This window comes from Podarcis bocagei (assembly GCF_964188305.1).
Source record: "Podarcis bocagei genome assembly, chromosome: 3".
NCBI lineage: Eukaryota > Metazoa > Chordata > Lepidosauria > Squamata > Lacertidae > Podarcis > Podarcis bocagei.
The window spans coordinates 85,067,775-85,085,002 of record NC_138127.1 but is presented as its reverse complement, the minus strand read 5'-3'; the positions used below and the strand labels follow the sequence as shown (position 1 = coordinate 85,085,002).

At 44.3% G+C, this 17,228-nt stretch overlaps 1 protein-coding gene across 4 annotated transcripts in view; it reads right to left on the bottom strand.

Moving 5' to 3' along the window:
• The window catches only part of KCNH1 (potassium voltage-gated channel subfamily H member 1), a 249,115-nt gene that overhangs the window by 209,802 nt on the left and 22,085 nt on the right, over positions 1-17,228 (bottom strand). For 2 of the 4 annotated variants that reach the window (XM_081185983.1, XM_081185984.1), the window contains exons 2-4: positions 10,759-10,885; positions 8,536-8,642; positions 1,723-1,851 (exon numbers count right to left, since the gene is read on the bottom strand). In XM_081185983.1, the coding sequence (XP_081042109.1) occupies positions 1,723-1,851; positions 8,536-8,642; positions 10,759-10,885 (363 nt within the window). The remainder of the gene's footprint in view (positions 1-1,722; positions 1,852-8,535; positions 8,643-10,758; positions 10,886-17,228) is intronic. The other 2 variants (XM_081185985.1, XM_081185986.1) reach the window with 1 other exon arrangement.

Sequence of the window (17,228 nt, the reverse complement as noted above, 5' to 3'; positions counted from 1 at the left end):
ATGTGCATCCCAAACATTAGCTGATAATTGAGAAGCTTATGGGGTACAGCAGATCTATAATTTCTTTAAACATTAGCATTTCTAGCATCTGCGCTCGAAATGAACAGCAGCTTCTCCCTGCTGTTTCATCTGTCTCCCCCTATGTCATCTCAAGATAATAGGCCCCTCTTCACTTTCCTGAATTTGTCTGTCCCTAGTCACTAACTAGGCACACATCTGCTTCAGTTACTCACAATCACTTGGGCAAATCAATAGCTAACCTTTTAATAGGAAGCTACTCAATAGTGATGCCAGTTTCTGTCTTTGGTTGCATTAGCAGTGATCACAGCTATGTCACACAAGGAGCCAGAGATCCTAACCTTCCCTAGTTACTTATTGAGTGGATAACTGCTTTTATCTCCTGTCTTGATTTAAATGTAGCTTCATTGAGGCCTGTTTTAAAGGATTGCATTTGTATTGATTTATATCATACTTTATCGTTAAACCATTTTGAGAGCTTTGTCTAGGATTTAATTTTGCAATCGATAATAATAAACAACAGTACCAATCCTGAGAGGTATGCATCACACGGAGAAACAGTAGCTTCCTGAAAGCCATCTAAGACAACTTCATAGCTGAGCAGGGATCTGAACTCGAGTTTCCCAAATTCCAAGCACAACAACTCCTCGCTGGGCAGCTTTCTCTAGACTGCTAAAATAAAAAAATATAGAAACCCACCCTTAAAGGGGGCAAAGGGGACCCCTGACCATTAGGTCCAGTCATGACCGACTCTGGGGTTGCGGCGCTCATCTCGCTTTATTGGTCGAGAGAGCTGGCGTACAGCTTCCGGGTCATGTGGCCAGCATGACTAAGCTGCTTCTGGCGAACCAGAGCAGTGCACGGAAACGCAGTTTACCTTCCCGCCGGAGCGGTACCTATTTATCCACTTGCACTTTGACGTGTTTTTGAACTGCTAGGTTGGCAGGAGCAGGGACCGAGCAACAGGAGCTCACCCCACCGCGGGGATTCGAACCACCAACCTTCTGATCGGCAAGTCCTAGGCTCTTTGGTTTAACCCACAGCACCACCCATGTCCCTGCAGTGTCATAGTCCCTCCCCATTATACTCTTAAGGCCACATTTGCACCACACATTTGAAGGACTGTGATACGATTTTAATTAGTCATGGCTTCCCCCAAAGGATTACGGGAGCTGAAGTTTGTTGAGGTTCCTGAGAATTATTAGGTCAATCATTCCCTCTTCTCTGGGAACTCTGGGTATTGTAGCTTTGGGAGGAAACTAGGGGTCTCCTAACAACACTCAGCGTTAGAAAGGCTTTTAACAAATACATTGATTTGTAGTTACTTCAGTCTGATTCTTAATCATTCTATGGACAGAGCAAAGAATTCTCTGCAAAATTAGATTACGCTGAATTCTAAAAAACCAGAATACATACAGTGGTACCTTGGTTTACAACCATAATCCGTTCTGGAGGTCCGGTTGGAAACCCAAATAGGTTGTAACCCAAGGCACACTTTTGCCAATGGGGCCTCCAAAAAAAAGGGTTGTAATTTTAAAAAAATGGGTTGTAATCCAAAAAAAAGGGACATGCACTTCTGGGTTCGACGCGGTTGTAATCCAAAACGGTTGTAATCCAAAACGGTTGCAAACCAAGGTACCACTGTATATATTTTAAATATGCATTTGTGTTCCCCCCCAAAAAAATAAAGAGCCAAGAACAAACCTTTGCACGAATCATCCTCTATTGGCTGCTTGAAAGCTGTTATGTCACTGAACGTGCAAAGAAACAAAACAACTTTGTCCTGTTCATTTCGAATTGGAGCAATTTTCACAAAGAACCAAACAGGAGTCCCTGGGGGAAAAACAACACACACAAAAAACTGGTCAGTGACATAAAAGATGTACAGCATGCCAACCATATTGTTTTACGGGGAGACGCATTGCTTCAGCAAACAAACAGAAGGACAAAAGGTTATATGGTGGCAGCAGAACAGCAGAAACAACTGACTGCAAACATATACCCACTTACCTGGGAATGTGCCCCATTGAATTCAATGGGGCTTACTTCTCCGTAACTTGTACAGCATCAGTGGACAGCATGTGGTCCACAGGTCACATTCACCCTTTGACTACTCTCTGTGAGGCCCACCAAGCCCCAGGGAGCCCCACACCACACATTTAAATCACTACTATACCACTTTAACAGCCATGGCTTCCCCCAAAGAATCCTGGGAGTTGTAGTGTGTTGAGGGTACTGAGCGATACTGACCCCTACTTCCCTCACAGAGTTACAATTCACAGAGCGGTTTAATAATCAGACTTTCTGCCCAAGAAACTCTGGGAACTGTAGTTCTGGGAGGGGAAATCTTCTAACAACTCTCAGCACCCTTAGCCAAGCACAGCTCCCACATTAAATCAGCACAATCTTTGCACAAGAGGAAGGTGTAAGCAGGCTTGGGAAAAACTTGGCATTTGCAAAACTATGCAAAATATTAAGGGGAGAAACCCAAAGTGGGAGTGGAACCCACCCACCCCAAATCCAATGAGGACTGAGCATAGTAAGTAGCTATAGAATGCTCACTGTCAGTGAGAGAGGGGGAATGGGAATCTGGGGGAAATGAGAACGGAGTGGCTGGAATACTGAACAGGAAGCAGTCCATGCTGCAACTTTTGTTGCAGTTCCCATCTGTAAATTAGATTTCCAATGATGCAGATATTTTCATTGATATTTGGTTAGTTTGGTTGGTCAGCGGAAGCACATTCCTGTACAACAGCAGTGCAAGGATGCAATAAAAGAAGTAAGCCCCCTCCCTGCCCCCACCTTTTCCCATTGGAATCCTGCCATTCTACTACCTGCAAGAAGTCCAACATTGCAGGAGAAGGAATGAGAATTTTGCTTTTGCTTCAAAAGCATGCAAACCTTCTTTGAACGGAAGTCAGAGTAGTTCAAAAGAAAGAAGGATGTTCATCAAGGGAAATAATGGTGCTATCTTGCTCCTTTCAACTCTCTTTTATATAGAGGGAGAGAGAATGGATCTGTTTGCAACCAGCCACAAAATGCAGAAATTGAGGTCACTGTTGAAATGCAACTGTTGAGGGGGTCTTTGGGTGCAACGAATACCGTAATCACATAGCCGAGACTGTGTATACTCTCCAAGAAACAAACAGATAGTCTGCATTGACATAATTTATTTTATTTGTTTATTAGAGCATTCATATCCCACCGTTCTAGTGTAAATACACTGCTCAGGGCAGCTGATCCAGATTCCCTTCCCAAGAAAATCATCACAGCATGTATAAATTATGCAGCCTGTCTCACATTACATAACCCTGTCTCTGCTCATTTTAGAGAGGAACGTTGGGAAAACTCACGAAGCTTGGATATAAGGTTTGGAGGGGTCATAAAGTTCGCCTCAGAGTCGAGGTGGCCTCAGAGTTGAAGGCAGCACACTCTACCCCCACCTACCATCAGCCAGGGCACCAAGGTGACTATGAGGTTCCACTCCTGCATCCCAAGCCACAGCAAGATGGAGACCAACTTCCACCAGCCAAAGAAGGAGCAGCTGCAGGGAGACCACTTCCCTCTGCTCTTTGACCAGAAGAACGCTCTGCTCTGACTGACAGTTGCCCTGGGACTGCAGATGTAAGAAGCAAGGGCATTCTGGCCCTATCCATCATTCAAAGGAACAAGGGCCATCAATTGCTATTCAGGCAAGGACATCAGCAAGGGGAGATCGGCATGGATAAAAATGTCTCCTCACAGAATCATAGCTCAGCAGTTTGTTCTGGCCTTAAAAACAGACTTCCCTTTTCCCTCCAGTGCCCTTCTCCTTGGCATTAGCCACTTTGGGAGACAGAAATCGTTTGAAAAGCAAGATTATTATTATTTTTAAAGCAAATAAATATGTAGGGCCAGCTTTGGGGTTTTTCCAAAGGCTGTAGCTGCTGTGGAATGTGGTGGCTAAATTGCTCATGGGAGCTGTTATGTACTGAGTTAAATAGGATTCAGAATGCAGCAGTCTGATTGGTCCTAGAACAATAGGACCCAGAATGCAGCAGTCTGATTGGTCCACAGGAGCCACCCAATCCAACTCCATGTGGAAGTGAATTTGCAACCTGATTGGCCTACAGAAGAATCCCGGAATTAGCCAATTACATGGGGCCCATTGTGTAAATAATGTACGGTATATATAGCAGACATACTGGGGGAACTTCCATTCCTCCTCACCACTATGAGCTGAATAAAGAGCATGAAATCCACTCTCGACTCTGAGTATATTTCAGGTGCGAATTACCACAGGCGCATAAGACCCTGAAGGATTTATGGTGTCTGCCAATCAGCTACTGGGCCAAAGTCAAGGGGCTGACATATAAGGCCCATACAGTCGTATCTCAGAAGTCAAACAGAATCAGTTCCAGTGGTCCGTTTGACTTCCAAAGAGCAGCTTCTGATTGGCTGCAGGAAGCTCCTGCAGCCAATCGGAAGCCGCAGAAGCCCTGTCAGACATTCGGCTTCCGAAAGACCATTTGAAAAGCAGAACACTCACTTCCGGTTTTTGATCGTTCTGGAGCCGAAATGTTCAACTCCCAAGGCGTTTGGGAGCCGAGGTACGACTGTATAACTAACATATAAGGCCCTATGCAGCTCAGGACTGGGTTACATGAGAGACCGCCTTATCTTTTACATACAGAGTATATCGCTGCCGTCGGCAGGAGAGTTCCAAAGATCTCAGAAGCTCACTCCACTGAACTTGGAGCAGGGCTGTGGAACAGTGTTCCTGTTGAAATACAAGAGGTGCCCACTATCTGCACTTTCTGGGAACAAATGAAGACTGCTTTATTCCAACAGGCTTCCCCAGCTGGGTCTTTACTGCTTGTTAGGGTTATCGCCTTGTTTTAAATATACTTGTTGTTTTTAACCCTTTACAATTGTCTTATATGCAACAAGCCTTGAGACAGTGGCTTAGAAGGCAGGCTATCAGCCGGTATTAATAATTACAATATAAAAATAAAATAATTCTATGACTTGGCTTAACACCTGAGCAACGGATGAATTCCTGGCTTGTTCACACACCTCAAACCACCTCCCACCATCCACCTGCCCTGCTTCCCCAAGCCTGGATAGCTCAGTTGGCTAGAGCGTGGTTCTGATAATGCCAAGGTTGCAGGTTTGATCCCTGTGTGGGGCAGCTGCATATTCCTACATTGCAGGGGGCTGGACCTAGATCATCCTCAGGGTCCCTTCTAAAAGCCTCCCTCCTTCCCTCCCTCCCTCCCTTTAAATCACATTTACTTGGGAATAAGTCCCACTGAATTCAGTGTGGCTTACTTCTGAGTAGACACGTATAGGTTTGCACTAAATGCTACCCCAGCCAGATATACCAGCTACACATCAGGCCTGCTACGAAAGCTGGGCATGTGTCACCTCTCCTTTAATTACTGGGTATGGCAAAGCAGACGGCTGAGTTTTGGTTACATAATAGTTACAGCTGACCTTTGAAACTCCCTCAATCAATATTACACTATTCATTTTTAATGCTGCTGCTGTACATGATGCAGGAAGCTGCGCATTCTGCCCAGGATTCATTAGTGAGCAAGTCAAGTGTCTGCGATTGGGGTGGGTTAGGCAGGCCATGCGGGCGAAAAGGAAGTTTTTAGATACATAAGCCGAGCGAAATCTCTTGCATCTGACCGACTGCTTTTAAGATTAATGCACCGGAAATTCGGCGAGGTACTAACTGCTCCATCCTAGCAAGCAGAACGCATAGTGAGAAGGGGGGGGGGGGTTGGGGGTTGGGCTGGCCCTTCACAGCTTCCCGGGAGGAAAGCATAGTGCGGTTATGCTGATAGACCCAGCAAAGCCATTTCCAGCGTCTTAAAAGGCTTCTTCCTTCACGCTTGTCTACCACCGAACCCATCCGTGGGCTGGCTGAGAAGAGGGTCAATAGGTTAGAACGCTACATGTTAAGATGAAGAAATCCTATTTCATTCCCCCGAGGAAGAATCAGAAAGGGCTGAGGTTACTCTGTTGAACTAGAAATATCTGAAAAGTGGTTAAAGAAGAAAAATAAGTCTTCAGCCCAACAGCTCTTTTGAAATGATGTGTCGGTTGGTTGTCTCTTTAGTACGCTTTTAAATGAGTCCTGGGGGTGTGGGTAGGTGGGGTGCAATAGATTTAAACTAACACCAACAGGACTTGTGGGGAATCATAGAACTGCAGAGTTGGAGGGGACCCCAAGGGTCATCTAGTCCAACCCCCTGAAATGCAGGAATATGTAGCTGTCCCGTGTGGGGATCGAACCTGCAGCCTTGGTGTTATCATAATAAATAATAATAAATTTTTGTTTATAGCCCACCCTTCCTGGTTCAAAAACCAGGCTCAGGGTGGCTAACAACAAATTTAAAACACTTAAGAACCCTTAACTATAAAAGAAGCATAAAATACAGTATAAAAACTTGAATAACAATAAAAATAAAAAATCAATTAGATAATCCCCAGGGCTAGTTGGCTGAATTGGTCCTACTTGGGCCAGCGAGGAGGCCAGGGAAGAATTAGCTGTGGGGTCTCAGAGCGGGTGATCTTCATAAAAGGGGAGGCAGAGGGAAGAGAAAGGAAATAAAAGATTGGGCTGAATTCAAATTAAAGGCCAGGCAGAATAGCTCTGTCTCACAGGCCTGACAGAAGGAGGTTAAATCCTGAAGGGCCCTAGTTTCATGGGACAGAGCATTCCGCCAGGTTGGAGCCATCACTGAAAAGGCCCTGGCCCTGGTGGAGGATAGTCTGACTTCCTTAGGGCCCGGGACCTCTAAACTATGGTTAGAGCGCAATGGTTAGAGCACTATGCTCTAACCAACTGAGCTATCCAGGCCCACAGCAAAGTGGCAGAGCACCTGCTTTTCCTGCAGGAGGTTCCAGGTTCAATCCCTGGCACCTCCAGGTAGGCCTGAAACCTCAGGTGGGGTGTACATCCCTGTACGGAACAAAAGGAGTCCAATGAATCTGAGTGTTTCTCCCGGTGCTCTTATCCTTTCCTGCAGATTAGCGCTGGCCACTTTGTGCTGCAAAACTGCCCCGAGCAGAATCCTGTCTCAGAAGGAGCAGTACTTCAGGCTGTACTATAATAGGCAGGAAGGGAACAAGCTGAACATGAATAAAAGATGACAAGCGAGGCAACGATCGGGTAGGGAGGCATTATTCGGTCCTTGTAAGAGCACGCCGAGTCTCTGAAAACAGACAAGCAACCAGATTGCCAACACTAAGGCTTGCAGTCAGGAAGGACACAAGAAGAACCTTGCTAGATCGGACCAGTGGCCCATCTAGTCCATCATTCTGTTCTCACAGGGGCCAACTAGATGCCCATGGGAAACCTGTGAGCAGAACTTGAGGGCAATGGCACCCTTCCTACTTGCAGTTCCCAGTACTGTAACTGGCATTCAAAGGCATAATGTCTCTTGACCATGGAGCCAGAGGATAACAATCATTGCTAGTAGCCATTGATAGCACTGTCCTCCATGAATCTGTCTAATCCTCTTCTAAAGCCATCCAAGTTGGTGGCCGTCAGCGCCTCCTCAGGGAGGAAGCTAGAAAATCCAAATAAAATTAATGCCCCGTGTCCTTCAGATGATAATGATGATGATGATTTTAATTTATTACCTCCCTCTTCACCCTAAGGTCCCGGTGTGGGCTACGACTTAAAACAGAAAGGGGTCAAACTATCACAAGAGGGCATGAAATTTTGGGAGGTTGAATAGTTACAACGGAATGGTCTCGGTGGTGGGGTGCCCATTTCTATTCTTATTTATTTATGATTATTACTTTGTCAAAATAAAAGAATAAGAATAATAAAAGAAAGGGGGGAAGGGGGGAAGAATGCAATCACAAAAAATGGGATGTGTTTCAGGTATCAAAGGCCAGGATAAATTTGGGATTAGGCTTTTAAATCTGTGTTTTGGAGAATGCTGGGATTCTGCGGCACCATATCAGGATTTCTTCAAAAAGAAGGTCACTAATGGCAGAAAGACAGCTTGTCTACCAGGCTTAATACCCATCCCTTAAAACAGGGGTAGGGAATCTGCAACCCTCCAGATCAGCCTCAGGCCAGAGGTCAAGCATGATGGGAGTTGTAGTCCAGCAATATCTGACGGTAAAAGACCAGCACATATTGCCTGGGGCTGATGGGAGTTGTATTCCAACAATGTCTGCACTGAGGACACCAGGTTGAGGATGGCTGCTGTAATTAGTCAGGTATCCAAACTCTGTAAAAAGATTGTTTACTTACACTCACTGATGCTTCCAGTTACAATTTATGATTGGCAATCCTGTTACTGTATCCCAAGTAAAGGTATAATTCTCATCACTCACTCCTCCTGAAAACTTGTTAGTGCCAAGGAAAAGGCAGGGGGGAATAGTGCTCCCAGTGCCATTCCTGCAGCAGCGATGCTGTCTTGTTAAACCACATCTCATGATCTGCTCTCCTGCCTGCATTTCTGGTTTCAATGTGGCCCTGTTGAAAGGTGAGTGAAAAACCTAACTTACTGTTCTTCTTGTACATCAAGATTTCAAAGGAGTTCATCTCGTAGTTCTCAAACGTCTGTCGAACTTTATCTATGGTGTCTTTGTCAGTCAGCTCTCCGTACATAAAACTGCAGGGAAAGTGGAAAGACGTTCAGAGTAAGATAGAAGGCAGTCACAGGCAAGGCATATCACACAACAAGACATTTACAAAAATGTATTAATGGTTATTAGGGTAATCTCAGTAGGATTTGCATACCTAGCCCCTGGGGCTTGTTTGTTGACACTAACTATTCCCATGAAGAAGAGACTTTTGTTTGAAACATGTAGGCATTTGGACTTTTTTTAAAAAAAAAAATCAGCTTACTATATGTCAGGCTTTGGGAGAACGGCTTCCTCCCTCCCTTTGGCCATGGATAAGCAGAACAAAGCAAAAATTGTCTCCTACCATTTAAAGAGATTTTAATGATCCCAGCTCAAGAACAAAGAATCCATCTCGGAGTAAAGGTCTCCCAATTAAGGTTTCCACCCACTTCCCCCTTAGTCACTTATGCCGCTTGCAACCTGATCTCGCAACCACCATGCCTTCTGTGCAGCTACCCTATCTAATCTCCTTGACCTTGGACTGGACGGCTGGACACTTTCCAGTGAACCAGTCTGTTAACTCTCTCTCTCTCTCTCTGTTCTTCTTATCCTAGCTGTTCACCCCCCAGTTCCTCCAAAATTTGGGCTTCTGAACTATGTCCCTCTGCTAACCGCAGTTCCAAATCTATACTGTCCCACTGCTCCTGGGAAGATTCAGAATCCTGATCAGGAGCAGGGAGAGGGGGAAGCTCCCACCATTCCTCATCTGTGCAGCCCTCCCCAGCACGGTCCCCAACACTATATTCTCTTCTTTTTGTTGCACCATTTCTCTCTCCCTCTGTACGTGTGTGTGTGTGTGTGTGTGTGTGTGTGTGTGTGTGTGTGTGTGTACCTGCACATTTTAAACATTTTTCTTCTCAGAAAACCAGGGAAAGGCTATCAATGGCTACTAGCCATGACGACTATGTTCTGCCTAGTCATTGGCAGTAGCCATGTTCCTGTGCTGGAAACCACAGGATGTAAGAGTGCACAGTTTCTGCTTAAGGATGTTCCATAGGCATCTGGTTGGTCACTGTGAGATCCGGATCCTGGACTAGATGAGCCATTGGTCTAGATGGCTTTTCCTATGTTATTAACCTTGGGAATTGTAGTTTTCAGACAGGAGCCAGCCTTGTTCCTAGATGGCCAGTTTGTCGACCATTCATCCCAAATTGTTTGCACACACAAAATGCCAGCATGACAATGTTTCAAACTACCTTAGAGCATGAAGAGTCATGACTTGAAGGCCACCAATGTAGTAAGCAAAATTTTGGACTTTGACAAGGGAAACCTGAGTGCAGTTTCCAGTTTAGTTATCTAGGCAGCCTTGGGTGAGGCAAGGCCTCTCAAACTAACGTACCCACAAGATTGCTGGGAGTACAAAATGGATTTTTTTTATTTTCTGGCTAAGCACAGTGGTACCTTGGGATGCGAACAGGATCTGTTCCAGAGCTCCGTTTGCATCCTGAAGTGAACGCAACCCGCATCCGCGCGTCTGCGCATACACGGGTCTCGTTTCGCTGCTTCCACACATGCGCATGACATCATTTTGACAGTCTGTGCATGCACGTGTGGTGAAACCCAGAAGTAACGTGCTCCATTACTTCTGGGTCGCCGCGGAGAGCAACCCGAAAATGCTTAACTTGAAGCACATTTATCCCAAGATATGGCTGTACCTTAAAAGAAGGAGAGCCTACAGAAGTGCCACAACCATTTTGATCTTGCTAGTTTCATGTTTGGTATCCTTCCTGTATGGTTTACTGGTGCCAAACATGATGAACCTGCACATTATCTAACACTCTCAGAGGGATGAGGAACCTGGGGCGCTCCAGAAGCTGTTAAACTACAACTCCCATCACCCCTGGCTTTTGGCCATGCTAGCTGGGGTGGCCGGGAGATGGAGCCCAGCAACATTTAAAGGTCTACAGGTTCCTCATCCCTACCCTAAAAGCTCCCTCCTGAATAAGTCCTGCTCTCTCAGCCACAAAATGCAGCTGTGGTTTCTACAGCCTGGGGAAGATTAAACTGAACAGTGAGCTGATCAGATTGTTTTCATTCAACCCGAGCAAGAACAAAGCAACATTTGCAAGTTACCGAACGGAAAGCAAATCTGCCCTGAAATACCTGCAGGTGCTGCTTTTTTGCATAACTTCTGCTCTGTGGTATCCCGAGAGCTTGCAAAATCCATCATTGCTGTACACAATGGGCCAATCCACTATCTGGGCATTGCCCAGGACAAAATTGGTATCTGCTTGAAAAAGAAGACATTTACAGTATTAGATAAAATAGCTGCATGGCACAGTAATGGGTTAGACCACAGACTCCCACCCCACATACATGTGCGCGCATGCATGCACACACACACACTCTGGGGGCAAAGCAGTTCCCAGCTCTTTGAGGCTCCTCCTTACTCCATTCAAGGAGCAGATTGACACCCAGCTCAGGAATGCTCTAGCTCCCAATGCTCCCCCCCCCCAGTCGACAAAAGTATATTTTAAATTTCCCTCCCCAAACTCAAACTATCCAATCGAAGTCAGTCTCAGCAGATATTCACCCTTGTGAATAATAATAATAATTTTTATTTATTTATACGCCACCCTTCCCGGTTCATAAAACTGGGCTCAGGGCGGTTAAGAACAAATTTAAAACACTTAATTGTGATACAATAAAAAACAGCATAAAATACAGTATAAAAACATGAATAACAATAAATTCAAAGTTCAAAAATCAATTTAGGGGAAACTCCACCCAATAAACATTAGATGGTCACCAGGGCTAGCTGGCTAAATTAGTCCTATTTGGGCCAGCAAAGAGGCCAGGGGAGAATTAGCTGTGGGGTCCCAGAGCGGGTAGACCCCACCCCCACCCATCTTCCCCTCTCCACCCCTCTCCCCCCCCCAATGTCTCAACAAATGAAACTGATTTGTAAAAATGTTACGTGGAAAAAATACGAGAGACATTACACATACTTCTGTAAAACAGGAAAATCTTTAATAAAAGGGGGGGAAGGGGAGGGAAGGGAGGGGAATAAAAGATCAAGCTAAATTCAAATTGAAAGCCAGGCGGAATAGCTCTATCTTACAGACCCTGCAGAAGGAGGTTAAATCCTGCAGGGCCCTGGTCTCATGGGACAGAGCATTCCTGAATGGACTCGCAGCTTTTAGGTCTATGTTCTTATACTTCCCATATCTGCACAAGCCTGTCCAGGGCAGTTCACCAACAGTAGAAGACTGCCTCAATGTTTGACCCCTCATTCGCTGGCTGCTGTTGTGCCCTATCTTCCAGACACTGTCAATTCATTTCACTTTTAATTTGTATGCAACCTTTCTGCATTATTATATACAAGGTGGTCTACAGCAACAAAATATACAACAAAGAACACACATCCAATAATAATTTGATCCAATGCAAAAATCATAATAAAACATAACTTTAAAAATGGAATGACTTCTATTAAATAAAGTAATATTCAATAATCTTTTAGAATACAATAGTACACGATAAAATTAACTCCCAAAACATCAGCAAATAATAAACAGAAATTCACTCTTAACTATTACAATAAATAATTATTTAACCATGATCCATAAAAATAACTGCAAGTCACAATGCATAAAATACCACAATACAGTGGTACCTCGGGTTAAGAACTTAATTTGTTCTGGAGATCCATTCTTAACCTGAAACTGTTCTTAACCTGAAGCACCACTTTAGCTGATGTGGCCTCCTGCTGCCGCGCTGCCGGAGCACAATTTTTCTTCTCATCCTGAAGCAAAGTTCTTAACCCGAGGTAATATTTCTGGGTTAGTGGAGTCTGTAACCTGAAGCGTATGTAACCTGAAGCGTATGTAACCTGAGGTACCACTGTACATACAAAAACCATGTTGCGTGGCGAGTTCCCACCCCACCCCGTAGAAATAATGATACATGACACAATTATTAAGGTTAATGGGCTAAAAAAAGGCCACAACTTTATTGTTTACAGGTGATGGAGCGGTATTGGCTTAGGCATTGGACCTAACCGACTATATCTGACTCCAACCCGTCTGCTGGAAGTCCAGGAAGGGTTATCCACCAGTAGGGGGAGTCCTGCTGATGCACATCAACTAGGAACTCCCCTGGAGTCATCGATAGGGGGCGTGCCTTAGGCCCTCACCTCCATAGGCTTCGGACAGTGCCACTCCCCCCAGAATCCTTTAACGGACTACCCTTCAATATGTGGGGCAGGTGATGGCGCTACCTCCCCTCTTTGCATCTACAGGACTATTCCAATGCCTAACCGCCAATATCCAGAAAGTTGTGACAATGTGCTATGAGGTAGGCGAAAACCAAGTGGCTGGTGCCAATTTGCTAAGTGGAAAAATTCCTACCAGGCCCCAGCAACCAACCGAAATCCATAGCAAGGTCAAATAAAAGAAAACCTTAAAGGGGGGAGGGGGGAAACCGGAGCAGTTGGAAGGCAGAAAAGAGGGAGATCTCCGCCTGCGTCCTGCCTTTATGGGGCAGGCCACACCCCCTGATTGGCCGGCTAGGGGGTGACGCAGCCGGGAATCATCCAGTCGCCAGGGGCCAGCCTCCCACCCCCTGCACACATGGAGGGGCCTTGAAGCCCGCAACCCCACCTCCTCCTCAAGGTGGAAAGGGCTTAAAAGGATCAAACTGAGAAACCAAGACACACAACTTATAAAACTACACCCCCCCAACTCTTCTTCTCCCTTCCCAGCTGCTTCTGCTGTTCTTAAAGTCTTGGCCTGGGAGAGGCTAGTTGCTCAGCTGGGAATGACTGAGGTGAGGGTGGGGAGAGGCAAGTCTCTTTCCCTCTTCTTTGCACTTCCTTGCTGAGGAAGCTGACTTCTGCTGCATCATTTTAGAGTCTTTGTGTAGGTTTTCTTCTGGTGAAGCAAATGTGCTTTCTCTCCTAGATGCCTGCCATGACCACTATGGAAAGCAGTGCTCATCAGACGAAAGGAAGAAATGTTTCATTATCACAACTTTTGGTCATCATAGAATTGTAGAGTTGGAAGGGACCCTGAGGGTCATCTAGTCCAACCCCCTGCAATGCAAGAAATATTTTCTTTGCCCCCTGTTCATCTTGGCATGGAGCACCGTGGGCTGCTACCATGGTTTCCTCAGGAAATGAAGAAGATCCTAGGCTACAAAGCCTCTATCAAGCATGGCTGGACATCCACCAATGAAGCTTTTCTATACAGAAAAGTGTTCTGAATCATCTGATAGTATTTGGTATAATGCTGTCCATGCAGAAATGTTGCACTTCAGTCCTTGTATCCCTCTGACCGTTGTCACATCTTACTTCTGTCACTGAACCATCACGCGCAATGTAGCAGGCTATGAGCTTTGTCGAGAGTGATAACCTTATCTACAGCTTGCAAACCCTTCATCCTTGCTTGGAACATGTAAGAAGGGCTTCTGCAATGCCTCCTTATCCTCACCACCCGAAGAAGGAAAAAATAGAAAGTAATCTTTTCCACTGGATGTGATTTCCTTCTCTTTTCTAAATATTTTAGTAGCTTGGGAACCAGCTGGTCAGCTGCACAATTCTACATTGTTTTTGCGGACAGCAGGATACAGATCTGTGCCAAAGTCCAAACTGATCCACAAACGCAAGCCTACTCCTGTTCAACAAACAGCCTCACCAAATGTTGAAGGAACATCGTGTAGTTATTTGATAAGAATAGGAAAAATCATGAAAGATCATTTTCTGAAAATCGGTTAGCATCAGCTCTTGCCACTAGGCTTTGCAAGTACAGTGGTACCTCGGGTTACAAACACCTCAGGTTACAGACTCCGCTAACCTGGAAGTAATACCTTGGATTAAGAACTTTGCCTCAGGATGAGAACAGAAATCACGCGGTGGCAGCAGCAGGAGGCCCCATTAGCTAAAGTGGTACCTCAGGTTAAGAACGGTTTCAGGTTAAGAACGGACCTCCGGAACAAATTAAGTTCGTAACCAGAGGTACCACTGTACCAACAATCAGCTGACTGCCAGCACTTGAAAAGTCCTGAACCTTTGCCAGCATGGTTTGATTTCAAACCAAGAGGGCAAAGGAAAATGTTTCACCTGGTATCATGATGACACCAGGTGACTGACAGGTAGGCAGCCTCACCCTCCTGTCAAAATGGCCAGCAGGAACTGAGGAACCTAAGCACCAAGCAATGGCACCCCACTCCTGCCCTATTGAAACATGCCATTGCATGAAGGATCAACTGCCTCAATGGGCCTAGAGTTGACTCAATCATAACAGAAGTCTCCTGGCACCATGAAATAGATACCTAAAAGAAACAAAGCCCAGCCAGACTATTGCTGTGACAAAAGAAAGAAGGATAATCATTTTGAGGGAAGAACATTATAAATCAGGTTTGGATCTCTCTCTCAACTAATGCTTTGTAGTCCATGATCACATTCTTGATTATGGGTCAGGAAAGGAGTATCAGGAGTGTGCTAGCTTGATTTTCTTCTTTGATTATCTCAAGATGAAACTTATCTGATCTGTCCATTGCAATTTCAAGAACCCTTTTGAGTTTCAGAGACCGTGTGCTCAGATATATTTTCATACTGCAGTTATAATGGTGGTTATTTAGAATTCTATTCACTAGTCTTGAGCAACTCATTTTAGAAGTCCAGCACATTCAATACTTTTCCAAAGTGAACTGAAAACTGGCATGCAGGTGCTAAATTCTTGTACAAACTACTTTTAAAAGAGAAGGGAAGAGAGAATGTGTCTTAGCATAATTATTTGGTCAAAGACTAAGACAACTTGTTCAAAATTCAAGTTGAAGTGTTTAATCTAACCTTTATCAAGGTTTTTCTTTTGCATAGTTAGTCTCTATGTTGGTGATAATATCAGTTACTGGAGAGAAAGGCATAGTCCTTTTGGGGGTGGAACAATTGCATTTGTAATTTTATAGTGTTGTTATATTGCATTATGTCTTATTGTAAGCCGCCTTATTTATTATTTTAATAGGAAAGCAGGGCTTACATATTAAGCTAAAACTAAACAACATAGTCACTTTGGAGACTAGTGTGAAAACTTGTACATCTTAACACACACATGATAGATAGATAGATAGATGATAGATAGATAGATGATGATAGATAGATAGATAGATGATAGATAGATAGATAGATAGATAGATAGATGATAGATAGACAGATAGATGATAGATTGATAGATAGATAGATGATAGATAGATGATAGATGATAGATAGATAGATAGATGATAGATAGATAGATAGATAGATAGATAGATAGATAGATAGATAGAGATAGATAGATAGATAGATAGATAGATAGATAGATAGATAGATAGATAGATAGATATACATAGATAGATAGAATCCCAACTTGGCTCTCAGTACTCAAAAAAGAAGTATCTGTATATTTCACAGTAGCAATTAGCAGAATAAATGGTGGAAATATTCATGCAGGCAACAACTTTTGCAGCAGATGAGCTAAAACTCCAAACACCATAAACTACTTTATCCGTAAGTAAAATCTGGAAAACCAGTATCTTTTTCCTGGCACATTATATGCATTATACTCTGACTGGGAAGCAGGAAGAGTTTGTTGTGAGCATGGTCCCTTCACTAATCATTTCATTACATTGAAGATATCTTCCAATCACTTTGAGCCCTAGGTAAGATGTGTGGAAATTAGGCTTGAACTTTCTGCCTTTAAATGTATCCTACAAAAAGACTAGAGGAAACTTTGCAAATTTTAGCCCCAGTTCAGTGGGGCAACTGACTGCCAAAATCCACTGAGACATTGTTCCCAGATTCGCCATCATGGATATCATTTAATGGTAAGGTGCTGGGTGTATCCTAGAATGTACTCTCAGTTCCTGTGGGGCAGCAGTGAGACCCAGTAGCGTCCCTTGTCAGCTAGATATGCACCCAAGAGCCCTCCAGAAATCTCTGTAACACAGGAGCTCTGATACTCATGTGCTGCTCAGCATACGGTGTAGAAAGGGTTCCTTGAAGATGTGTGCTGTGTGCACACTATTGGCTTAAAAGCTGTGTGCACACTGTTGGCTTAAAACACAGCTACCGGTAAGTTGTTCCTTTTCCAAATCTGAGTCAAAGCTGGTTTGGGGAAAATGCATCAAAACCACAATATTTCATAAGGAATGACAGCATAGATATGAATTGTGGCTAATGTATTGTGTGCACTGCGTCCCAAACTAGCAGTTTGAGTGCGTACATAACCAGAATGTTTGGAAATCACTGGCCTACAGCAAGTAGGAAGAAGAGGAGGCTCCGAAACATTCTTATTCCCAAGGGTAGCTTATCCTGTTTACAGCAAAGAGAGAAAAAGAATGAAGACGAAAAAGAAACAAGCATGTCCTTTTAGCACCGTTCCATAGCACTACGCCTCCATGTCTGTATTTTTAAAAAGCCGCCCACATTAGATCTCACGACGTATTTATTATTGTCAACAGCAATTTCTCCAAGTGAGAGACCCAAATAAAAGAAGCATAAACATTCCTGCCTCTGAACTTCCCTCTTTTCCTGCCACCATCACCCTTTTTTCTCCGTAAAAGGCTTTCCTTGTGCAATGAGCATGTGGGATTCAATC